The sequence below is a fragment of the Plecotus auritus genome (genome assembly GCF_963455305.1).
Source record: "Plecotus auritus genome assembly, chromosome: 5".
NCBI classification, from domain to species: domain Eukaryota; kingdom Metazoa; phylum Chordata; class Mammalia; order Chiroptera; family Vespertilionidae; genus Plecotus; species Plecotus auritus.
Genome location: NC_137776.1, coordinates 90,388,914 through 90,416,255, shown reverse-complemented (window position 1 = coordinate 90,416,255; position 27,342 = coordinate 90,388,914). Strand labels below are relative to the sequence as shown.

General features: G+C 37.7%; 1 protein-coding gene across 3 annotated transcripts in view; it reads right to left on the bottom strand.

Annotated features, from left to right (window-relative positions):
• PTPN4 (protein tyrosine phosphatase non-receptor type 4) overlaps positions 1-27,342 on the bottom strand; it is a 238,741-nt gene that overhangs the window by 54,882 nt on the left and 156,517 nt on the right. For all 3 annotated transcript variants that reach the window (XM_080669872.1, XM_080669870.1, XM_080669871.1), the window contains 2 exons: positions 8,444-8,569; positions 6,124-6,282 (listed from right to left, as the gene is read on the bottom strand). In XM_080669872.1, coding sequence (XP_080525998.1) covers positions 6,124-6,282; positions 8,444-8,569 — 285 coding nt within the window. The remainder of the gene's footprint in view (positions 1-6,123; positions 6,283-8,443; positions 8,570-27,342) is intronic.

The window sequence follows — 27,342 nt, the reverse complement described above, 5'->3', positions numbered from 1 at the left end:
AGCACTGGCATTATAGGACATTTTGCTAAAACCGTTGAATCTGCATTTCTGAGGTAAGATAAGGCATATATGGCAAAAAAGCTCGAGAAGTGATTTTTATTATGTACTTCTGAATAGAAATCACTGTCCTAGGATAGTGGTCGCAAATTTGCAGATTGTGAAACAATTTTGGCCAACATACATTTGGCCCATCCATTGTTTTTGTAAAATATGAGTTAATTGACATTAAAAATGACATGCAAATATGGATTTCCAGAATGAAAAGTTTGGAAGTTCTGGAAAGAATGGATCTAAATTGCAAGTTGTCAACCACTGGACAAAGCCAAGGGGTAGCTGCTGCCTTTAAATGGGTCATGGGCATTCAAGTCCACATAAATCCCACCCTGTGTTACTTGTCAGACTCCAGTGGGTATTTGAGTCTAACTCTCCTTTAAACATTCCTAGCTACAGGAAGACACCAATAGGAAGAGAACACAAGCATACAGGTTCGGGTTGGCATTTAAGCCAAATTCTAAAGAAAAGGTGAAGAGAATGGAATATAGACAGAGGATCAGCCAAGATGTAACAGAAGAAAGAATATAATTTTGGGTTTCAGAACATGGGCTATCTACCTTCCTTTATGGTTTTGTATAACTTTCTTGTTAAAATAACTTCTAAGAGGATGGTAGACAGGTTCTCGACATGCATGGTTGCTATTAGGGCTAGGATGCTTGGGGAAGCTTCTACAAACTATGTGCTCTCCCAGTAATCCCAGTAACTGCTTTCCCTTTCTACGTTTCCACTTCAATAACCAAACTATCTCTCCACCTACATACCTGTTTACCTACCTACCTATTTACCTACCTACCTAAAATACAGTCTCTAAAAGTAATTAAGGATGCCAGCATAGACTACTGAAATTCATATTTTGGACAAAGGTTATCAATTACATTTTAAAGACATACTCCAAAAGTATTAACTCAATTTATGATAACTTCCTTCTACATATCTACTGTACAGCTGTCATATTACTCACCTAGTTATCTAGAAAGATGACTTTCATAGGTAAACCATGCATTATAAATGTAAATTATATGTTTAAATAATGTCATGAAACAGGCCAGTTCTAAAAAAATATATACCATTTCTAGGCCAAAAGAATCCACACCCCAAAATAAAAAACAAAACAAAACAAAAAAAACAACTGCTAAGTATAACAGAATGAACAGACATCATATACATGGTAAGAACAGCCAAGGAGCATAGCGGAAGATAGCACCATTAGAAATAACAGCCAGCACCCTGAAAGAAGGGACCTATAACTTAACAAGAAGGCCAGCATTCACTATCAGGTGGCTTGGACAGGACTAGGGAAATAGAAACCAAAGAGAAAGGTTGGGATCAGAGTTGTGGCTGGAGTCTTACAAGTAGAGATAATATCATTTGGCTTTAAAGTGAGAGTTGGAAAAGATCTCATAGGAAGAATATAGAAAAAAATGATACCCTAAAGGATACTTATAAAAATAAAAATGAGCAAGATAAACTCTGAAAATTGTGAATTAAAAAAAATGCTAAAGGTTTAACTGTACATACATACCTTTCATAGAAGCATAAAGTTTATTCTAATTTAAGATTAGAAAACAAACAGAAACCACATTCTTGGTAGACACTAATATAAACTTACCAGGAATAACAGCTCCCTTTAAACCAGTGGTTCTCAACCTTCCTAATGCCGCGACCCTTTAATACAGTTCCTCATGTTGTGGTGACCCCCAACCATAAAATTATTTTCGTTGCTACTTCATAACTGTAATTTTGCTACTGTTATGAATTGTAATGTAAATATCTGTGTTTTCCGTTGGTCTTAGGCTCTACAGCAGCAGTTCTCAACCTGTGGGTCGCGACCCACAGGTTGAGAACCGCTAGTAGGGTCGCCTAAGACCATCGGAAAACACAGATATTTACATTACAATTCATAACAGTAGCAAAATTACAGTTATGAAGTAGCAACGAAAATAATTTTATGGTTGGGGGTCACCACAACATGAGGAACTGTATTAAAGGGTCGCGGCATTAGGAAGGTTGAGAACCACTGCTTTAAACTCTTATTTTCTAGGGTACATACCAGGAGCTCATATCCTATTCAACTATAATCACTAGTGTCACCCAGTCTTCACTGGGCCTTTAACCATACATACTTACATTACATAAAATACAGATAAAATTCTGGTTCAAAATTCAGACTTTCTCAACACTGGCTAATTTATAGTGACATTCAGAGTATTTCAAAGTAAACACCATTTCAGACTGATTGCTAATGAGGTCCCAGACCTGATTCAAGGGTTCAACCAAATTGCAAGTCCCTGACCTTAGCTGCCAAATGCAAGTAGTGGAGACTTGCCAGAGATGGAGGGCAGGTGAGTATACTGCAGTGATAGCAGCCTGGGGACCTGCAATTAGTCTTGTCATAAGTACAACATCTAAGATGGTGCATCCTCTGAGTCCCTAGGGCTTGATACTTCCTTCCAACCACATCCTCTTTGGTTCTTTTATTTCCTTGTCCTACAGCAGCCTAGTATTAGCAGGTTTATAGTATACTGCTAGACATAATCAAGATTGGCATGGGAATTGGGCTAAACTGAGTCTGGAGATGAAGTTATCTGTGCTAACAGCTCAGAGAAACAGAGGGAAGGCAAATCTTTGAGGACTTGGAAGAAGAACTGAAGAGGTACAAACAAAGCTGGGGTGACTCATTAGACAAGACTAGAATGGGACAGGCCAGAAAAAAAATGGCACAGGGAAATGGACTTAATACTTGAGGATTATGAAGTCTGCATAGAATTTCTCATGATTAGGGACCTAAGGTCAAAGTTGAGAATTTAGGGGATTCATCATTGTGTTCAATCAGACATCCACACTTCAAACATGTCAACAGATGAATGGTTGACATATACTTAAAGCTACCAGTATAAATCCCCCAAAATATTAACTGAAAAAGTTATAATTATTATTGTTAATATCTACTAAGCGTTTTTTTCCCTCTGCTGAACTATGCATCTCATTAATTGTTTACAGCAATTCTATGAGGTAGTTCTTATCATCCTGTTTTTATAGGTGTAGAGATTGAGGCTTACAGAGATAAAATAATTCCCCTAAGGTCACATAACTAATTATGTGGTAGAACCAAGTTTTAAACCCAGTCTGAATCCAAACCCTGTGCTCTTGTTCTTAAATATTATTTTTTTCAAGTGATTTTTTTTTAGAGAGAGGAAGGTGTGTGTGTGTGTGTGTGTGTGTGTGTGTGTGTGTGTGTGTGTGTGTGTAAAGATAGATTTGTTATTCTACTTATTTATGTATTCCTGATTGATCCATGTATGTGCCCTGACCAGGGATTGAACCCACAACCTTGTTATATTGGGATGACACTCTAACCACCTGAGCTACCTAGCCAGTGCCATAGTGCTTTCAACACTATGTTACAGTTGTACCTCAAAGAAAACAACTGCAAAAAGCAGGAGCAAAGTTGTTTTATTTTATTTTTATTATTTGTTTTTTAAATTACATTTATTAGGATGACATCCTATATAATAAAAGCCTAATATGCTAAGTGTCTGGTTGTCCGTTCAACCAATCAAAGCATAATATGCTAATTTTATGCTAAGGCCGCTCAAACGTTCGCTATGACGTGAATGACCACCAGGAGGCAGACGCTCTAACTGGTAGGTTAGCTTGCTGCTGAGGTCCGACCGATCGGGACTGAGTGAGACGGCTGGACATGCCACGGAGCCCTCCCGCGGTCACTTCCCCGCTGGCCAACCTCCCACGTCCCTCCCCAGCCCCGATTGTGGGGTCCCTTGGCCTGGCCTGTGCCCTCTCGCAATCTGGGCTGAGGGAAACCCCCCCCCCCCGAGTGCATGAATTTGGTGCACTGGGCCTCTAGTTGGTTAATAAGATCCTATAGGTTTTGAGTGACCATTTCTATGATACATGATCTGTATATTACATTGTGTGCCCACCACCTACAGTCAAATTGTTTTCCATCATCATATATTTGGCCCCCTTTTCCTTTTACTACCCAGCTTCGTCTTCCCTCTGGTAACCACCATACTATTGTCTGTGTCTATGAGTTTCAGTTTTATAAGCAAAGTTATTTTAAATCAGGGGTTTCCAAATATTTTGTAGCGTGAACTCTTTTATCCAAACAAAGTGTTTCAAATGAAAAGCCAACTTAAACAACAGACAAAAGCTAAGCAATCCTCTTACTTGACAGTATCTGAGGCCTCAATAGACCTATATTTTATCATTCCATTTTGGTTATAAGTGGTAATATTGTTATATTTAAATTCTAAGACAAACTATTTATATTTAAATGAACGAATTGCAAGATCAGTAGAAACCAGGACCAGCGTCCTTATTTATTTTAATTAATAATATATTTCTAATTCAATGATTTTAATATATTCAAACCCAATAATTTGCCTAAAATAATCCAAAGATGGGGTGGAAACCAGGCTTCAAAACATAACACTGTTCAAAATTTACCCACATAAAAAATTTTGTGGACAAATTACTACCTGTGTTAACTTTTGTATGTTTAGAAAAAAGAAAGGGGAAGATGGGAATCTACAGATGACCCTTAAACAATGTGGGGGGTTGGGCACTGACCCCTGCACAGTGGAAAATCTATGTATAACTTTTGACTTTCCCAAAACTTCAGGTATCCCTTGGTATCCACAGGGGATTGGTTCTAGGACCCTTGCGGATACCAAAATCCATAGATGTTCAATCCCTTATATAAAACTAGAGGTCCGGTGCACGAAATTTGTGCATGGGGGGTAGAGGGGATGGGAGGGTGAGGAGGGTTCCCTCAGCCCAGCCTGCATCCTCTCGTAATCCAGGACATCCCTCTTGCAATCCGGGACCACTGGCTGCTAACCGCTCGCCTGCCTGCCTGCCTAATTGCCCCTAACCCTAACCACTCTGCCTGCCTGCCTCATCACCCCTAACCACTCACCTGTCTGCCTGATTGCCCCTAACCACTCGCCTGCCTGCCTGATTGCCCCAACCCCTCTGCCTGCCTGCCTGATCGCCACTCACCTGCCTGCCTGATTGCCCCTAACCACTCGCCTGCCTGCCTGCCTGATCACCCCTAACCCCTCTGTGTGCCTGCCCCTAACCGCCTCTGCCTCGGTCCCCGTGGCTTTCGTCAGAATGTCATTTGGCTGTCTAGTCTAATTAGCATATTATGCTTTTATTATTATAGATGGTCTAAGGGCAATGTATACAGACAGCCCTTCACATCTGCAGACTTTCCACTGTGGACCGAAAATACTGTTTTCAGTATGGGTCTTACAGATTTAGTGACATTTTCCTAGAGCACCTATAATAACTGCTTTGCTGATCACTCTATCTACTCTTCCATCTTTTCTTTAATCCTGATTACATTCACTATATCTTAGACCCCTTTCTCTTTCTCAACAATTAATGAATCTTCTTACCTATCTATGTATCTTATAAAGTATTTTACTTTTATCCTAATTCTCACACTGTATTTTTACTTGCATATGAACTGCATTATATAAACCAATAAATCCAGATGTTGCATATTAATGAGGGGAAAGCATTTTGTACATTAAACTGACATATAAATACTGGCTTATGAAGCTGAATATGTATATCAGTATATAATATGAAACAAGAATGAATTTTAAACAATGTGTACATTATTTTCACATTATTATTTTCAGTGTGACAGTCATCTTACTTAGTTCTCCTCTGCTACTTAATGTTTCCAAACTGTCTAGTCATCTCATGGGTCCCTTTCTGAAAAATATTTTTAAAAACTCTATCTTTCACTACCTTACTGACTACCATAGTGCTATAGTATCTGCATAAATATTTAAGTGTATGTACTAAAAGTTCAAGAACATACTGAGTCAATGAAATAATGGAGATTTCTTTTTGGTGAGGGGAGTACCAAGAACTCTCAGAGACAAATAAGCACATTTACAAATATATAAAATTTCAAACCATTACAAAAATAAAATCTTGTATCAAATACTCTAATTTCCAAGAATATTTCAAGTGAAACAATTTGGGGTATTATTATTTATAAGAAGGAAATTGAACAGGAAAAGGTCTTACGGTGATGATTCCAGAATGATGCTGTTAGCTTGCGTTGAAGACGGAGATCTGTGATTCACAAATACTTCGCTTGGGGAAATGTGAACCACATGGTCTACCAAATGACCAACTGAAGATGGTCGTAACCGGGGTCCCTCTTGTGTGAATGCAGAATTTCGACTACACAAAGAGGAAGAAAACTGAGTAAAATGTGCTTTAGTTCAATTTTTAAAATGTTATTTATATGATTCCTTCAAAAAGTGGATGTGTGCTTTTAAGACTAACCACATCAACTACTCAGAGTCTCTGACAAAAACAGTGTGACATAAACAGAAAGAACACAGAATAAGAAATCAAAATCTGAGCTATAATCATCTACCACAAGGATTTTACCTATTTAGTCATCTATTATCTCTACCAACCTCAATGTTTTTAGGTTTTAGTTACTACAACTTGGTGTCTTAATCAGCACTCATAAAATAAAGGGATAGAATAAATGATTCAGAAATATCTTCTTGTCTGAATTATTTTTTCATTGTATATTGCATTGTGCGTCCACCACCCACAGTCTAATAATAGTCTTCCATCACCATATACTTGGCTCCCTTTTCCCTTTACTACATTCCCCCCTTCCCTCTGGTAACCACCATACTGTTGTTTGTGTCAATGACTTTCAGTTTTATATCCCACATCTGAATGAAATCATATGGGTCTTAGCTTTCTCTGACTGACTGATTTCACTTAGCATATTCTTTTTGAATTCTTATAAATGTTTTTATTTATGGGACTCTTATTTACTTCCTACGAATAAATAATGAATAACATATTTCTATCCTCATACATGACATAGTCACATGAATTACTGTCACTATTATTAATTATGCTAGTTAACATTTGAGTACTTATTGTGTGCATTTTGTGCTAGGCATTATTCTAAGCATTTTACATACATCACCTCATTTAACTTTCATAACAATACTATAAGACACTATTATTATAAATATAATTTTGTAGATAAAGGAAATGGGAAAAGAGATTAATTAATTTGCTCAAAATTCCAATGTACAGTGACTCTAGGACCCATGCTCTTAACCCCTATACTGCACTGTCTCTTTAAAATTTAGAAAAAAAGCAATCTTTTCAGTTCATACCTAAAATTGTTTCATTAATTAGAGCTACTGCTAATTAATTCAATCATCTAATTTAAATTTCTTGTTCCTGGTCACAAATGGATACATGGCTGGCTGGAAAAGGGCCCAGAAAAAGAAATTTCTGGATATTCTTCTAACAAGTTAATTAGCCTTTGAATACAAACAATCTCTTTTAAAGAAAGATGATTTAGCAACCTGCAATTAGCAAGACAGAAACTTTTTAGTCTATTTTTTCTAGTAGTAAGAAAGACATCTAGGAATTAGGTATCATTCTGTGAACCAAACTTTTGATGTATACTTTACTGGCAATATGGTAGAAGTGTATTCTTTGGCTCACAAACATCTACCTGTGACACAACTTTAATGTAGTGTACACTTATCGGACATTAATGTGTATGAGATACTTTTAAAGAAAGACTTCTTCAAATATTGTATTCCATACCAAAATTCAAGTATTTTGTATATCAACCTATGGGTTAACATTATTAGTATCTTAATTACATACACATATTTCAACAGATTTGTTAGCATTATAAAATGAAGATAACATCTTTGGCTGGTACAAGTTGATGTTATTATTACTATCTATACCAAAGTATACAGCATTTGTGAGAAATCCTAGAGTGTAACTCATAAACAGAAAGTGCTGAATAACACGGCTTCTTAGCATAGCTATGGCCAAGCTTGCAGGAACTGATGTTGGAAATCCCTCTTTCTAGACCATAGAAAATGGCAGAGCAGTGGCTGGGGTAGGAGCTTAAGTAAGAGAATCATAGTCACTTAGAATTTTCAGACAACGTATGCTCCTTCAGAAATTCTATTGGAGATCCACATGGAAAAGGATTATGTCAACAACAACAACCATATTCTCATATTTTAAGTCTAGTAGCAGATTTTGATTTATTGGTTAGGGACCCTTACTTTAAAAGTTGACTGTGTAAGAAAGTGAGCATTCTTGCTGAAGGCTCTACTACCTCATCTGATGGGAGGCTATTATTCCATGCCACTTACACAATGAGCTAGAGGCTCAGAGAAAGACTAAGAGGAAATAATGATCTGCAGTAGCAAAAATCGTATCTAACCAAAGTTTAAATAAGAAATATTTACATATTTTGATCTTCAAGTAATGGACATATAGTCAATAATTTAGAAATGAGAAAAATGAACACCTGATGTGAGTCTGTACTTACTGATTAGGCGTCCCAGGCGGAGATCGTGATGGAAGGCTTTGTGTTTCCAACCTGTCATCAGATACTGAATTTCTGCTTACTACTTCCCAATCCATTAATTTTCGTGCCAAGGGTTTACTTGGGGATCTGCCAAAATAATTTAATAAGTAAAATTTTTTAATTTTATGCACCAAACTATAAACCAAAACTTAGAATTTGTATTAACATATCATATTCTAGATGAGTAAACATAGTTTACTTTTAAGAAATTACTGCAGTCGGAGGCTATTTACCAAATACTTTCCTAAGAAAGTAAATCTGCTTTATATTAAGGAAGAAAAAATAAGCTAGAAAAAGTAGGAGAGAGAATAGGGAAAAGGAGAAAAAGAAAAGAAACAAGAATAAAAATGAGAAAAGGAAAAAGCAAGGGAATAGATGGCTCTCAAAAGTTCTCTCAAATATTATCAAAATTGTAGATAGTGCCTCTTCCTATTCCAGAGTCTCTGAAACCCTTGGATGTATTAAATAATTCCTAACATATTATCTCCTGAATGTCCTTAAATCCAAACCCTGATCCTCTGCCTCAGGGAGGACAGGGCAAAAATGATAGCTATGTATAGTACATTTTATTTGTATTTTTTTCCTTCTAAAATGTAGTAGGCCAGTGGATATTTTTTTCTTTCTTTTTTAAATTATAAAGGCAGTGTTTATTAAAACACATCATTTATTTATTTATTTTATTTATTTATTTACTTACTTACTTACTTACTTATAAATTCTTTATTGTTGAAAGCATTATATATGTCTCCTTCCCCCCCTCACTGACCTCTCCCCACCAGTTTAGAAGGTTAACTATTCTGTCTCATGGTGGGAAATAAAAGAATATGTTTTGTTACCTACTTATATATTGTCAGCTATCAACTTTTCAGAAAAGATACTGATCTTTGCAGAGATTAAACACCCTCAGAATTTTATGTAAGTTAACAACTAAAGTATTTTTTATATGCAAATTCAAATAGTGGCCAAAATTCATGGAAAATATATGACATCTATTTAAATTTTAGTATTTTGAGATGCAGAGCTAATAAGGAGGCTAATATTATGAATTAAACTACTTGTATAAAAACACATAATAAATTATCTTATGAACTGATAGTTTTATATTTGAGTAAGAAAGTCACTGAAAAAAAATAAAGAAATTCACTGAAGAACACAGAGAAAGAATGGACTAAAAAATATGTAACAATAACCAAGAGTACTCAATAAGATTTATGTACAAACCAGGAAGCACATTTGGACTTATATTTACTTTCTTAGTATTCTAATCTCTCCTCTATTTGCCTGTTTATTTTCTACAGTATTTTACTAGTCTTATTCTTTTAAAGTTACTATATTATTTGTCTTGTATTTTAATTCTACCTATTTTAAATCCCAGAAAATATTGGGTTGGCATTCTTTTATATATATATATTTACATATTTCTCCCATTACATTAGTCTTTATTTCCACGTTTCTCTCTTGAATTATTTTCTTTTGTAGAAAATATTTTCTTCTGCAAAAAACAAACAAACAAAAAAAAAGCAAAAAAAAAAAAAAAAAAGCCCAACAACACACAACTACAAAAAACCATGATGGGTGGGGACCCTAAGTCCTAATTTTGGCCTTACAACTAGTATCGACGTTATTAGTACGATGTATAATCTTAAGGTCCTTTACTACCTCCTGAATTTTATAATATACGAGTATCTAAGTTTTCAGTGCAATGTTTTAGTCTATTAATTTTACTAAAGCATGAGTAACTTAAATTACTTATGAATCCAAACCACACAAATGTATCATTTCATGCATTTACAGCTAAAGCCTTTTTAGTTTGGCCTAATGACATCTCCTTAATATAAGAACATTTAACATTTGCTAGGATATGTAAATGTTATCAATTAAAAAAAAAAAGGATGTTGACTCAGATTTCATTTTTTCGTAAGTAAATTTGAAGTTTTTAAAGTATGAACTTTAGCATCTATGGCTCTCTTATGAATGCTAATTCTTAATGTTAAACTATTCTTTCTCATATATTAAACTACTAAATATAAGCTGTAAGAAAATTTACTAACTATAGCTAGGAGATCAACTACTTTCATTTTCTAAGAGACAAAAAGAAGTCATTTGAAAGTGGAAAAAATCCAGTTATACTCACCTAGTATAAAGCGTCAGAACACTTGACTGTTGTTAATAAACTAAACATGGTTGTAAATTGCTTTGCATTTAAAGCTAAATTTCAGGTATTTTATTTTATTAACAGTTTTAACCTCAGAGACCCACCCACTCAGACTTGCTGTCTATGTTTCCTGTTGAGTGTGGAAATTTCAGAGAAAAAAATACCACACTTCATCAGTGTGTTTGCAATGTGGTAAATTTATATTCTGACCATGGCAACTCAATTTTCTGTTGCATGAGAAACATTCTTTTGCTTTCTTCTTAGATATTATATGACAACTAAAAAAGTGTAAAAGCAATTCAAAGAGTTGATATATAAGTAAAACATAGTTAACTTATTGATTATTGCTGAAGAAAAACCAACCTTACATGAAAAGTCTAAGGAGAAATCTGTTCTATTTATATTGCCAACTCTAGAATTCTCTAATACTTTAACAGAATGAGTGAATTTAATAATTGCTAAAACCATTTGAGTATTTTGGTACATGTGCATCAGGTCACCACAACAAGATTCTGATATATTATAAAAACCATCCCAGAAAAGCTTAATCTTTCATTATTAACACATGTCCCAGGTGATGACCTATTACTTCAAAGAGGATTCATATAATTCTGGCATGAGAAGAGGAAATAGGATGGCTATTTGGGGTTTATGGTATTGGAATGGTAGCTTTACTATTCAGTGAATGATGTATATCTGTCTTATAAAATCAGCTATTAAACAATTTCACATTTTAATAATGCACATACAAAATGAAGAACTAAGACTCAGGTGTAACTGCATATTTCTAGGAATCTGATATGATCAATATATTAAAACATTAACACTTATAAAAAAGTTGTTTGCATGTGATATTAACATTAATATATAAATACAACTATGACTTGGTGCTCATATTAGAACATCACACTACAGTAGAACTAGTTATCAAATCGTGTTCAACATTTTTATAAATATCAAGTGAATAAAGTTTAAGTTTCTTGTTAGGAAAATAATGTTAGTGTTTTGTTATGATGCAGTTTTAACAGAAGAGAATCGGAAAAACATTTACTTTGATTTTAACAAGTTTGAAAGGAGTGTTGCAAATAAGTTAAGAGCTAGAACAAATACATTTTTAATTAAAACAACAAAATTGATAGGACGTAAACTCTTTCTCAAGAGCAATTTCAAGGAAAACAATTTCAAATTAACATTTTACTGTGCAGGTCCTTAGTAATGTCTAATGGGAAACAGGGTATCCAGGACTGTAAAAGGGAGGATTCTGAATAATTTCAGTAGCTACATCCACTAAGGTAGGCATCTCTGTGTTCTCACTGTCTTTTTTTCTCCTTTCCAAAATGACCAAATCACTAATACAACACCAATATTTAGTAGAATATTTAATAGAGCAACAGAATATTTTCCTCACAAATCTAAAAATAAGAAATAATATATCAACTTCAAAACTTTTTTGAACAAATGCTGAATTACATCATTCAAAGTGAAGAGTCAACTTATCACAGCAAAATGATATAGCTCTAACTAGCTAAATCCTTCCTATATCAAGGCATTTTCATTGATGGCATTACTGTGGGGAGCATTATTCACAGACCAATCAGGATAGGATGAGGGTAAGCCAGGAAGGAAGAAAACAAGTGCAGTAAATGTTATTGTTCAAACACATATAAATCATGTATTAATTTTATATATATATATAATGTATGTATGTATTTGTTTCCAATATTCTTACACCAAGGAACTTATACTATTATTTTAAATTTATTTTTATAAGCATTCAGGTCATAGTACTGGCAAAGCCTCAGATAGCCTTAGTAATGACTTGGACTCTGGAGGCATGGAAGTCCCAGGGTAAGGGGAAGAATCCTAAAGTTATATCTACAGTTTAGGATAAAAGGATTTAACTATTTAACAATTTACTGACATTATAAATGACTGTAGATTTTTCAACATTAAAAAAATACCCAAGGATTAAAAATGGCAGCAGAGTAAGTAGATGCTACACGGACATGCTCCCAGGAACAAACTGGAATTACAACTGAAATACAGAAAAACTTCCTGAATAATCAACAGAAAACTTGCAGGAGAGAACCCTGACACCTGAGGACTGAAAGTGGAGACTGCATAGAGACTGGTAGGAGGGGTGGAGGAAAAAGGGCTGGCCGGGTGCCCACAGATAGCAAATGAAGGCCCGGAGAGATATCTCAGATGTGGGGGGTTGCCACTGAGAACTCTGGGATCTAATCCCGAAGCGGGGCACCCCAGCAGAGAGCACCAAAACTGAGGAGGGTACCCACATAACATCAGGCTGTGAAAAGCAGCGGGGTGCTGTCTGCCAGAGAGTAACAGCTGAAAACATGGACCATTCGCAAACATAGACCACATGTTAGGATACAAAACAAGTCTCTACAAGTCCAAGAAGACTGAAATCATATCAAGCATCTTTTCAGCTCACAGTGACATAAAATTAGAAATAGACTACAGTAAAACACCCCAAAATATTCAAACACATGGAGGCTAAATAGCATGTTATTAAACAATGAATGGGTTACCAACGAGATCAAGAAAGAAATAAAAACTTCCTTGAAACCAATGAAAATGAACACACAACAACCCCAAATCTCTGGGACACAGCAAAAGCCATCCCGAGAGGAAAGTTCATACATACCACTACAGGCATACCTCAAAAAACAAGAAAAAACAGCAATAAACTATTTAACCCTACAACTTAAAGAACTATAAAGAGAACAACAATAAAAGTCCAGAGTAAGTAGAATGAAGGAAATAATAAAGATTAGAGCAGAAATAAATAACATAGAGACTAAAAAAAAAAATACAAAAAAATCAATGAAACCAAGAGCTGGTGCTTTGAAAGGATAAACAAAGTTGATAAACCATTAGCCAGACTCATCAAGAAACAAAGAGAGAGGACCCAAATAAACAAGATCAGAAACAAAAGTGGAAGAGTAACCACTGACACCACAGAAATACAAAGGATTGTAAGACAATACTATGAACAACTATATGCCAACAAGCTGGTCAATATGGATGAAACAGAAAAATTCTTAGAAAAATACAATCTCCCAAAATTGAATCAGGAAGAATAAAAAAACCTGAATAGGCCAATAACAACAGATAAAATAGAAGCAGTAATAAAAAAACTCCCACCAAAGAAAAGCCCAGGTCCAGACAGCTTCACAGCAGGATTTTATCAAACATTCAAAGAACTAACACCTCTACTCCTCAATCTGTTTCAGAAAATCCAAGAGGAAGGAACACTTCCAAACTCTTTTTATGAGGCCAGCATTATGTTAATTCCAAAACCAGATAAAGACACTACAAAGAAAATTACAGGTTAATATCCCTGATGAACATAGATGCTAAAATCCAACAAAAATTAGCAAATCACATCCAGCAATATAGTAAACAGATCATATACCACATTTATTCCAAGGATGCAAGACTGATACAAAATTTGCAAATTTATAAACATGACACATCACATAAACAAATTGAAAGACAAAAGTCACATGATCATAATGATATATGCAAAAAAAATATTTGACAAAACCCAATACCCATTTTTGTTTTTGTTTTTTTAAATATATTTTTTTATTGATTTTTTACAGAGAGGAATGGAGAGGGATAGAGAGTTAGAAACATCGATGAGAGAGAAACATCGATCAGCTGCCTCCTGAAAACCTCCTACTGGGGATGTGCCTGCAACCAAGGTATATGCCTTTAACCGGAATCGAACCTGGGACCTTTCATTCAGTCCACAGGCCGACGCTCTATCCACTGAACCAAACTGGTTAGGGACCAATACCCATTTTCGATAAAAACTGCCAGCAAAGTGGGAATAGAGGGAGCATATCTCAACATGACAAAAGCCATATATGACAAACATACAGCCAATATCATATTCAATGGGCAAATACTAAAATCATTTCCCCTAAGAACAGGAACAAGACAGTGATGCCCACTCTCACCACTCCTGTTCGACATAGTACTGAAAGTGCTAGCCATAACAATCAGACAAGAAGAAGAAATAAAAGGGATCCAAATTGGAAAAGAAGAAGTAAAACTGTCATTATTTGCAGATGACATGATATTGTACATAGAAAACCCCAAAGACTCCATCAAAAAACTACTAGACTTAATAAATGAATTTGGCATTATAGCAGGATACAAAATTAACACCCAGAAGTCTATGGCTTTGTTATACACCAATAATGAACTCACAGAAAGAGAAACTAAAAAAAAACCCCAATTTATCATTGCAACAAAAAAAATTAAGATAGGAATAAACTTAACTAAGGAAGTAAAAGACCTGTACTCAGAAATATAGGACATTGAAAAAAAGAGATAAAGGAAGACATAAACAAATGGAAGAATATACCGTGTTCATGGATTGATAGAATCAACACAATTAAAATGTACATACTCCCCAAAGAAATCTGTAGAGTCAATGCAATCCCCATTAAAATAACAACACAATATTTCACAGACCTAGAACAAACTCTCCAAAAATTCATATGGAATAAAAAAAGACCCCGAATAGCTGCAGCAATCTTGAGAAAGAAGAACAATGTTGGAGGGATCACAATACCAGATAGCAAGCTATACTACAAAGCCACTGTTGTCAAACTGCCTGGTACTGACATAAGAACAGACATATGACCAATAGCACAGAACAGAGAACCCAAAAATCGACCCAAGCCATTATGCTCAATTAATATTTGCAAGACCATACAATGTAGTCAAGACAGTCGCTTCAATAAATGGTGTTGGGAAAATTGGAAGATACATGCAAAAAAATGAAACTAGACCAGCAACTTACACCATACACAAAAATAAACTCAAAATAGACAGAGGAATTAAATGTAAGACAGGAAACCATAAAAATCTTAGAAGAAACCATAGGCAGCAAAATAGACATTTGTCGTAGCAATATCTTTACTGATACAGCTCCTAGTGCAATGGAAACTAAAGAGAAAATAAACAAATGAGACTACACCAAAATAAAAACCTTCTGCACAGCAAAAGAAACCATCAACAAAACAACAAGGAAGCCTACTGCATGGGAGAACATTTGCCAATGTTATCACAGATAAGGGTTTAATCTTTAAAATTTACAGGGAACTCATACAACTTAACAAAAGGAAGGTACACAATCCAATAAAAAAAAAATGGGCCAAGGACCTAAATAGACACTTTTTGAAAAAAGACCTACAGAAGGCCAACAAACATATGAAAACATGCTCAATGTCACTAATCATCTGAGAGATGCAAATCAAAACAACAATGCAGTACCATCACACACCTGTCAGAACGGCTATCATCAACAATTCAACAAATGACAAGTGCTGGAGAGGATGCAGAGAAAAAGGAACCCTCGTGCATTGCTGGTGGGAATGAAGACTGGTGCAGCCACTGTGGAGAACAGTATGGAGTTTCCTCAAAAAATTAAAAATGGAACTCCCATTTGAATCAGTGATCCCACTTATAGGAATATATCCCAAGAAAACAGAAACACCAATCAGAAAGGATATATGCACCCCTATGTTCATAGCAGCACAATTTACAATAGCTAAGTTTTGGAAACAGCATAAGTGCCCGTCAGCAGATGAGTGGATTAAAAAACTGTGGTACATCTACACAATGGAATAGTATGCTGCTATAAAAAAGAAGGAATTCTTACCATTTGCAATAGCATGGATGGACTTAAGAGAGCATTATGCTAAGTGATATAAGTCAGTCAGAGAAAGATAAATATCACATGATCTCACTTACTTATGGAATATAATGAACAACATAAACTAATGAACAAAATAGAGCCAGAGGAAAAAATATTTTAGAATATAATAAAAGTAATCCTGTTATTTGCAGATTTTTAATAGTTCCTACAACTTTTGTGATATTATACTATGTTAGTATAGTTTTGGTAAAACTATATTTAAAATCTTTTTTTAAAATTTTTATTTCATGTAATATATTTAAAATAACTTTTTCTTGAAATATTAATGCTTATTGCATGTAAAAATAAAATACAAAAAAAAACCCACAAAAAAGAAAAATGCCTATGATATGTTAAATGATAAAAACAAGCAACAAAAAGTATAAAACAGCCTGGCCATGGTTGAACAATGACCTATGGACCAGGAGGTCACTGTTCGATTCCTGGTCAGGCATATGTCCGGGGTTGCGGGCTCGATCCCCAGTGTGGGGCGTGCAGGAGGCAGCTGATCAATGATTCTCTCTCTTCATTGATGTTTCTATCTCTCTTCTCCCTCTCACTTCCTCTCTGAAACCAATAAAAAAAAAAGTACTTAAAAAGTATAAAACAAATTTTAATGCAAATAAAATATACACAGGCATTTTCCCTGTGAGTATATGCATAGCAAAATCTTGACTAGTAAATACCAAAAATTTTAAAGATGATTGTATAAGTGGGGAGGGGTTCACATTTTTTCCTAATACTACTTGGCATTGTTAGTTTTCATATTTGTTTTTTTTTTGTTTATTCATCTAGTTTTCATGTTTTAAAAGTTTTTATTTTTAAAAAGTAAGTTTCTTAGATTTAATAATGGTTAGTTTTTCAAAAATAGTGAACTATCACTTAGTAAGAAAAAACAATAAAGCATTTTCTACTTTTGGAGAGAAGAAAAAAAACTCCTTTTACTTCAGAAACACAAAGCCAGAGTAACTATGGATAAAGACTAAGAGCTAAATTGAAATAAAATTAAAAGCAACATTTGCTAGTTCTCATTTATTAAAATTCTCAGGCCTCTAATGGCAGTAGTCGCCAATTACATGAAATCTTTAATTTAAGTACTTACCCACTCTAAGCCATTTTCACTGAAAACACACTGCTTCATTAAAAAAAAAAAATCTACCATATCCAAATATTTGTATAAGTGGCTGTGGCTATCGCAGTAAATAAAACAGACAAAACTCAAGTCTTCATAGAACTTACATTCTAGTGGGGGAGATAGACAATACACAGGGTCATCTCTCATACTTCTGAGATGGGAAAGGAATCAAGCATTCACCTATGTCACATAGAATAGCAAAAACTGTTCTGTAAAGGTTAAAAGTGTGGGTAAGACCCTAAAATTCCAGGTTAGAATTGTGGCTACATCCCTTACTATCTGTATAACCTCAGCAAAATCATTAAAACTTGCTGTGCAGTTTTCGCCTCTGTAATGGAATTTACTTCGGAGTTATGGGCATTGTGAGTTAATATGAAAATCGCCTGGCACAGGTAAGTACTAAATAAATGTTAGCAATTATTAGATCAACTGATCAACCTCTTTAAACTCACATGTCCAGATAGTTGATTCTATCACAGCAGACTGTGACCTCCCCTACCCCTGATATTTTTATTATGGAACATTTAAAACAAATATAAAGAGAGAATACTTTAATAAATCCTGTGTACTCAGAACCCAGGTGCAACAATTATCATCATGATCAATCTTGTTTCACAGTTACCACTTTAACTCTCATCCCAATTGTTTTGAAGCAAATTGTAGAAAGCATATGATAACTTCTATACTAATAAAAGGGTAATATGCTAATTAGATCGGGTCAACCAGACATCTTCCGGACGTCCAACTTCCTTCCAAACAAAGCCACGGTGGTGGGGGCAGAGGCAGAAGTGATTAGGGTCAATCAGGCTGTCAGGGGAGCAAGCAGTTAGGGGCAATCAGGCCATTTGGGGGAGCAAGCAGTTAGGGGCGAGATCAGGCTGGCAAGGGGGAGCAAGCAGTTAGGGGTGATCAGGCTGGCAGGGGAGGGCAGTTGGGGGCAATCAGGCCGGCAGGGGAGGGCAGTTGGGGGCGATCGGGCTGGCAGGGGAGCAGTTAGGCAGCGATCAGGCCAGAAGGCAGAGGCAGTTAGGGGCAATCAGGCCGGCAGACAGGCAAGTGGTTAGGAGTCAGCAGTCCCAGATTGTGAGAGGGATGTCTGACTGCTGGTACAGGCCCGATCTGGCAGTCGGACATCCCCTGAGGGGTCCCAGATTAGAGAGGGTGCAGGCCGGGCTGACGGACACCCCCCCCCCCCCGTGCACAAATTTCGTGCACCGGGCCTCTAGTCTATGTGTGTGTATGTGTTGTGTGTGTGTATAGGCCTAAGCAACTGTTAAGACAGAACAACTGGAACGACCGGTTGCTATGACGTGCACTGACCACTAGGGGGGCAGACACGCAACACAGGAGCTGCCCCCTGGTGGTCAATGAGTTCCCACAGCGGGAGCACCGCTCAGCCAGAAACAGGACTCACAGCTGGCGAGCGCAGCTATGGGAACTTCTCTCACCTCCGAGGTAGCGCTACCAAGCTGCCACAGCGGTAAGCACAGCAGGGCCAGGATGAGTGGCAGTGGAGATGCGTCTGGCCCCGGTGGGGGCTCCTCCCTGGCCGCCTGCCACTTAGGCACTGCTACACACCTTGGGGGATGTCGGACTGCCAGGTTTCGGCCTGATCATGGCAGGCCAGGCCCAAAGGATTGGGCCGAAACCCGGCAGAATCCTACATTCCACCGAGGGTCCCGGATTGCAAGAGGGCGCAGACCAGGCTGTGACACCCGACCTGTGCATGAATATGTGCACAGGCCTCTAGTTTGTAAATAGTTTATTACTGTACCAGATTTTTAAAAATGCAAGTCCGTTTATATCCCCTTCTATGCTGTTAGTTTCCATTGACTTCCACTTAAAACCCAAAATCCTGCCGGGCCAGCATAGCTCAGTAGTTGACCATAGACCTATGAACCAGGGGCCACGGTTCAATTCCTGAAGGCACATGCCTGGGTTGCAGGCTCTATCCCCAAAGGTAGGAGTGCAGGAGGCAGCCAATCAATGATTCTCTCTCATCATTGATATTTCTCTCTCTCTCTCTCTTTCCATTCCCCTCTGAAATCAATAAAAAATATTTTTAAAAAACCCCCACACCAAAGTCCTTACATTTTCAGCATGGAATCATACAAGTTCTGGTTGCTGCCCACCTCTTAACCATCTCCACTACCACTGCCTTGCTCACTCGGGTCCATTATTGGCCTGCTCTTCCTGCAACATAGGAGGTGCTAGTTTCCATGGCTGTGCACTGGCTCAGTCCTTTACTTACATTAGTTATCTGTGGCACCAATAAAAATTTAAACTCGATGAGAGTAAGATATATTTTGTTACTCACAAAATTTCCAGGGCCTAAATCAATGCTCAGCAAAGTAGGACTTCAAATATTTGCAGCCACAGATTTGGTCACTCTACCACTTCCAGAGCTCTGCCTCTGAATATACATTTTTATTTGATTTTAAATTTTATTTTATTGTTTGAAGTATTACAAATAGCAGTACATATGTCTCCTTTTTTTCCATTGACCTCCCCAGAGGTTCCCCTACAGCCCTGGCACATACCCTCAATTCCCTCCCCGACCCAGTGTCTGGCGTCCATTGGTTATGCTTATATGCATGCATAGAAGTCCTTTGGTTGATCTCTTCCCCAGCCCCCAACTCTCCCCAGCCTTCCCACTGTAGTTTGACAGTCTGTTCAATGCTTATTTACCTCTGTATCAATTTCTGTTCATCAGTTCATAATGTACTTTTTAAAAAATATATATTTTTATTGATTTCAGAGAGGAAAGGAAAGGGAGATAGAAACATCAACGATGAGAGAATCATTGATTGGCTGCCTCCTGCACGTCCCCCACTGGGGATGGAGCCCGCAACCCAGGCATGTGCCCTTGACTGGAATCAAACTGGGGACCCTTTAGTCAACAGGCCAACACTTTATCCACTGAGCCAAACCAGCTAGGGCTATAATGTTCTTTGTAGTCCACAATTGAGTGAGATGATGTGGTATTTTTCTTTCACTGACTGGCTTATTTCACTTGGCATAATGCTCTCCAGTGCCATCCATGTTGTTGCAAATGGTAAGAATTCCTTCTTTTTTATAGCAACATAGTATTCCATTGTGTAGATGTACGACAGTTTTCTAATCCACTCATCTGCTGAAGGGCACTTAGGCTGTTTCCAAATCTTAGCAATTGCAAATTGTGCTGCTATGAACATAGGGGTGCATATATCCTTTCTGTTTGGTGTTTCTGATTTCTTGGGATATATTCCTAGAAGTGGTATACTGGGTCAAATGGCAGATCCATTTTTAACTATTTGAGGAAACTCCACACTGTTTTCCACAGTGGCTGCACCAGTCTGCACCCCCACCAGCAGTGAAGGAGGATTCCTTTTTCTCTGCATCCTCTCTAGCACTTGTCATTTGTTGAATTGTTGATGATAGCCATTCTGACAGGTGTGAGATGGTACCTCGTTGTTTTGATTTGCATCGCTTGATGTGTAGTGACTTTGAGCATGTTTTTATATGTCTCTTGGCTTTCTGTATGTCTGCTTTCAAAAATTGTCATTTTTTGATTGGATTGTTTACCTTCCTTTTGTTAAGTTGTATGAATTCCCTGTAAACTTCAGAGATTAAACCAGCCGTGGGCAAACTACGGCCCGCAGGCCGGATCCGGCTGTTCTATCTGGTTCTCTTGCTCTCCCCTCCGCTCCTTTACTTTGAATTTATATTAGTTCACACAAACACTCCATCCATGCTTTTGTTCCCGCCCTCTGGTCCAGTTTAAGAACCCATTGTGGCTCTCGAGTCAAAAAGTTTGCCCACCCCTGGATTAAACCCTTATCAGAGATAACAATGGCAAATATATTCTCCCATGCAGAGGGCTTTCTTGTTGTTCTATTGGTTTCTTTTGCTGTGCAGAAGCTTTTTATATTGATGTAGTCCCATCTGTTTATTTTCTTGTTAGTTTCCATTGCCCTAGGACAGTGGTCGGCAAACTCATTAGTCAACAGAGCCAAATATCAACAGTACAACGATTGAAATTTCTTTTGAGAGCCAAATTTTTTAAACTTAAACTTCTTCTAACGCCACTTCTTCAAAACAGACTCACCCAGGCCATGGTATTTTGTGGAAGAGCCACACTCAAGGGGCCAAAGAGCCGCATGTGGCTAGCGAGCTGCAGTTTGCCGACCATGGCCCTAGGAGCTGTTTCCATAAATGTCTGCTATTTTCGTGCCTATGACTTTTTCTAAGAATTTCACGGTTTCCCATCTTACTTTTAAGCCCTTTATCCGTTTTGAGTTTACTTTTGTGTATGGTGTAAGTTGGTGGTCTAGTTTCATTTTTTTGTGTGTGTATCTCTCCAATTTTCCCAGCACCATATTTTGAAGACATTGTCTTGATTCCATTGTATGGTCTTGCCTCCGTTCTCAAATATTAATTGAGCATAATAGCTTGGATCGATTTTTGGGTTCTCTGTTCTGTTCCACTGGTCTATATGTCTGTTCCTGTGCCAGTACTAGGCAATTTTGAGAACAGTGGCTTTGTAGTATAGCTGGATATCTGGTATTGTGATCCCTCTAACATTGTTCTTCTTTCTCAAGATTCTTGCAGCTATTCGGGGTATTTTTTTATTCCATATGAATTTCTGGAGTTTGTTCTAGGTCTATGAAGTATGCCATTGGTATTTTGATGGGGATTGCATTGAATTTATAGATTGCCTTGGGTAGTTTGGACATTTTAATGATTTTGATTCTATCATTTCATGAACATGGTATATTCTTCCATTTGTTCATGTCTTCCTCTATCTCTTTATTCAGTGTCTTGAAATTTCTGAGTTTAGGTCCTAATTTATCTCCTGGGATAAATTTACTCCTAGGTATCTTAATTTTTTTTTTTTAAAATATATTTTATTGATATTTCACAGAGAGGAAGGGAGAGGGATAGAGAGTTAGAAACATCGATGAGAGAGAAACATCGATCAGCTGCCTCCTGCACACCTCCCACTGAGGATGTGCCCGCAACCAAGGTACATGCCCTTGACCGGAATCGAACCCGGGACCTTTCAGTCCGCAGGCCGACGCTCTATCCACTGAGCCAAACCGGTTTCGGCTGGTATCTTAATTTTTTTGTTGAAATGGTAAATGGGATTGCTTTCTTTAGTTTCTCTTTCTGTGCGTTCATTATTGGTGTATAGAAATGCCATAGATTTCTTGGCATTCATTTTGTATCCTGCTACATTGCCGAATTCATTTATTAAGTCTAGTAGTTTTTTATGGAGTCTTTGGGGTTTCCTATGTACAATATCATGTCATCTGCAAATAAGGACAGTTTTACTTCTTTAACAATTTGGATCCTTTTATTTCTTCTTCTTGTCTGATTGTTATGGCTAGCACTTTCAGTACTATGTCGAACAGGATTGTTGAGAGTGGGCACCACTGTCTTCTTCCTGTTCTTAGGGGAAATGGTTTTAGCTTTTGCCCATTGATTATGATGTTGACTGTAGGTTTGTCATATATGGCTTTTATTATGTTGAGGTACGGTCCTTCTATTCCCCCTTTGCTGAGAGTTTTTATCAAGAAAGGGTGTTGGATTTTGTCAAATGCTTTTTATGCATCAATGAATATGATTATATGGTTTTTATCTCTCAGTTTATTTATGTGGTACACCATATTTATTGGTTTGCAGATATTATAACATCCTTGCATCCCCGGCATAAGTCCCACTTGGTCATGGTGTATGATCTTTCTAATGTAATGCTGAATTCGATTTGCTAGAATTTTGTTGAGGATTTTGGTGTCTATGTTCATGAGGGATATTGTGTTGTAATTCTCTTTCTCTGTATTGTCTTTATCTGGTTTTGGGATTAGGGTAAGAGCCTAATAGAAAGAGCCTGGAAGTGTTCCTTCCTCTTGAATTTTTTGGAATAGTCTGAGGAAGATAGATTTTATTTCTTCTTTGAATGATTGATAAAATCAAGCTGTGAAGCTGTTTGGTTCAGGGCTTTTGTTTGTTGGAAGTTTTTTGATTACTTACTGCTTCAATTTCCTCCATAGATATCGGCCTATTCAGATTTTCTAATTCCATCTGGTTGTGTTTTGGAAGGTCGTATTTTTCTAGGAATATGTCCATTTCTTCTAGGTTGAACAGTTTGTTGGAATAGAGTTGCTCATAATATTTTTTTATGATTTCTGTGGGGTCTGTTGTTACTTTGCCTCTTTCATTTCTGATTTTGTTTATTTGGGTCATCTCTCTTTGCTTCTTGGTGAGCCTGGCTAGAGGTTCATCAATCTTGTTTATCCTTTCAAAGAGCCAACTCTGGGTTTCAAATATATATATATTTGGTCTCTATGTCATTTATTTCCACTCTGGTCTTTATTATTTCCTTCCTTCTGCTCACTCCGGGATTTTCTTGTTGCTCTCTAATTCTTCAAGTTGCAGAGTTAGATGGTTTACCAGTTTTTCTTGTTTTTTTGAGGTAGGCCTGTAAGGCTATGAAATTCCCTCTCAGGACAGCTTTCACTGTGTCCCAAAAATTTTGGATTGTTGTGTTTTTATTGTCATTTGTTTCCAGAGTGTTTTTTAATTTCTTTTTTGATCTCTTTGGTAACCCACTCATTGTTTAAAAGTATGCTATTCATCCTCCAAGTGTTTGAATTTTTGTGATTGTTTTTATTGTAGTTGATTTGTAATTTTATGCCATTGTGATCTGAGAAGATGCTTGATATGATTTCTATCTTCTTGAATTTGGAGAGACTTTGCCTGTGTCCCAATATGTGGTTTATCTTTGAAAATGTCCCATGTGCACTTGAGAAGAATGTATATTCTGTAGTTTTGGGGTGGAATGTTCTAAAGATGTTAAGTCCATCTGATTTAGTGAGTTGTTTAGGATTGCTGTTTCTTTGCTAATTTTTTGTCTAGAGGATTTATCCAATGATGTTAATGGGGTATTAAAGTCTCCTACTATGATTGTATTGCTGTCAATCTCTCCCCTGATATCTTCCAGAAGTTTATTTTATGTATTTGGGTGCTTCTGCATTGGGTTCATACATGTTTAGCAGAGTTATATCCTCTTGTTGTATCCATCCCTTTAGAATTATGAAGTGGCCTTCCTCGTCTCTTGTATGGTCTTCACTCTGAGGTATATTTTGTCAGATATAAGTATTGCTACCCCGGCTTTTTTTCATTTCCATTTGCCTGATAAATATTCTCCCATCCCTTCACTTTCAGTCTGTGTGAGTCCCTTGTTGTGAGGTGGGTCTCCTGTAGACAGCATATAGATGGGTCATGTTTTCTTATCTATTCAGTCACTTGATGTCTTTTGAATGGAGCATTTAATCCATTTACGTTTAATGTTATTATTGTCAGGTACTTGTTTGTAGGCATTTCTGTACTTTATGCCTGTGTTCCTTCTTCCCTTTCTATTCTTTTTTCAGCAGTTCTTAAATTGCTGGCTTGGTATTGATAAACTCCCTTAGCATTTTTTTCTGTCTGCGAAGCTCCTGATTTCCCCTTCAATTTTTATTGATAAGTCTGCTGGATAGCGTATTATTGGATTCAGTCATTTTCTTTGCATCACTTTGTATACTTCATTCCATTCCCTTCTAGCTTGGTGTGTTTCTGTTGAGAAATCATTTGATAATCTGATGGGGGATCCTTTGTAGGTAACTCTCTGTCTCTGTCTTGCAGCCTTTAAGATTCTTTGTTGTTAACATTTGCCATTGTAATTATGACGTGTCTTGGTGTGGGTCTTTTGGGATTCCCATTTGCTTGGGACTCTCTGTACTTGTGTGACTTTTTTCTTCCCCATATCCGGGAAGTTTTCTGTCATTATTTCTTCAAATAGATTCTCTAATCCTTGCTGCTCTTCTTGTCCTTCTGGCACCCCTATTATATGTATGTTACTTCATTTTGTATTGTCCCAAAGCTGCCTTAGGCTCTCTTCCTGCTTTTTAATTTTTTTTTTCCAGTTGGTGTTCAGATTACGTTTGTTTCTCTATCTTATATTCTAACTCACTAATTTGGTCCTCCACTTCTAGTCTACTGTTGAAACCTTTCATAGCATTTTTGATTGTAGCTATATCACTTTAGATTTCTTTCTGATTTTTGCATAAGTTGCTGATTTTGTCATCCACCCAGTTTATGAACTGTGACCATTATGCTGAATTCTTTTCCTGTCACATTGCATGCATCTGTTTCACTTATTTCCTGCTTTTCTTTCCTCTGGGGATTGTTTTGTTGTCTCCCCATTCTAACTATTACTAGAAGGTCCAAACGCCGAGTTGCGGGGGCCTGAGCCATGTGCAGTGGGAGCATCATGCCACCCGAGTGTCACTGAAGAGCTCCAACACCAAGGCATGTGGCTGTCATGGGTTGGTGGGAGCCACGCACACTGAGAATCAGAGTCACCAGCGCTCAGTGCAGCCTCATGTGCGCAAATTAGGGACCCCACATGTGTCACGCTGATAAAAAAAAGTCCCCGTAGGCATGCGCCAACAATCAGAGTGTCCTAGCACGCACCAGGAATCAGAGACCCATGTGCACGCACTGAGAATCAAGTATTGGAGTCTGTGTCGCTTGGTGTGGTCTTGCGCTGAGAATCAAGGTCCCCATGTGCCCGTGTGCCAAGAATTGGCGTCACAGGAGCCCAGTGTGAGTGCACTGAGAATCAAGGATCGCGTGCACGCACAATGAGAAACAGAGTCCCCATGTGTGTGTGCCGAGAGTCAAGTCACTGGTGCTCATTGCTGTCTCTCGTGTGGAGAATCAGGGTCCCCAGTCTGCTTGGGGGGCCGGGTTGCAGTTGCCCTGTGTCGGGGGGAGGTCCACTCCTGTGCCATGGAAAACAGACTCCTGTGTGCGCGCTGAGTCAAAATCAGGCAGCACAGCCGCCCAGTGCCAGCAGGAGGCCCACTCCTGTGCCACAGGAAACAGTCCCGTGTGTGCACAAGTACAGTGTCAAAGTTAATTCACACAACCACCCTGTGTCGGCCGGAGGCCTGTTCGCACGGAGTGTGTCTGGCAGGTCCTATGCCGCTGCAGCGGGCCAGTCGTTGGGCTCTGTGACACAGAAATCTGTGGCCAGGATGTCTGGAGTCTCGGTGTCCATGGCTCTGCAGTTGTGGTCACAGGTCTTTGTCCTGAGTGGTTGTAAGGTCATGGCTTGCGTCTGAGACCAGATTGGGTGTTGGTGAAGCTAGGATCCAAGTCACAGTCAATCTTGTTCTTCAAGATGGCGTGGTCTCTGCCCATGGTGGCCGCCCCAGCGTGTCCGCGGTGGCAGTGGGATTTTGCAATCCAAGACTGCCCAATCTGGCAGCCCCCTGGAAGACCTGCAGGATCTAACTGGCCCAAGCTCTCTCACACCCCCCCCCCCACACACACACACATCCACACACTCCTCTATTGCTCCCTCACTCTCTCATACATTCCCCCTCCCTGCTTTCTTGATGGTCGCCATCTTTTTTCCAGTGCCTCTGAATATTTAATCATTTATTGCATGATCCTGTTAAAAGCATTGCTCAGGCATATCAGACTAGACCCATGCCAATTTAACACCTTTTTCCATTATAAATTTGTTCTCCCTTCTACATCCCATCTGTTGTATATCATTAAAATCTGACATTCTTTCCAGATACGCCTGTAGCTAACACATCTCTATTCAATTGGTCATTTATTTTTACTATTTCTACTTATAAGATGTTCCCCAAATTTGATCTTCCACTCACTGCCAATATTTTAGTTCAGGCCTTCATTATTTTCATTTGGATTACTGCAATAACCTGGTCACTGGGTACTCAGTCTCTATTTCTAATCCTTTGTCTATCCTTGCTCATAAAACCATTTTTTAAAACATAAAT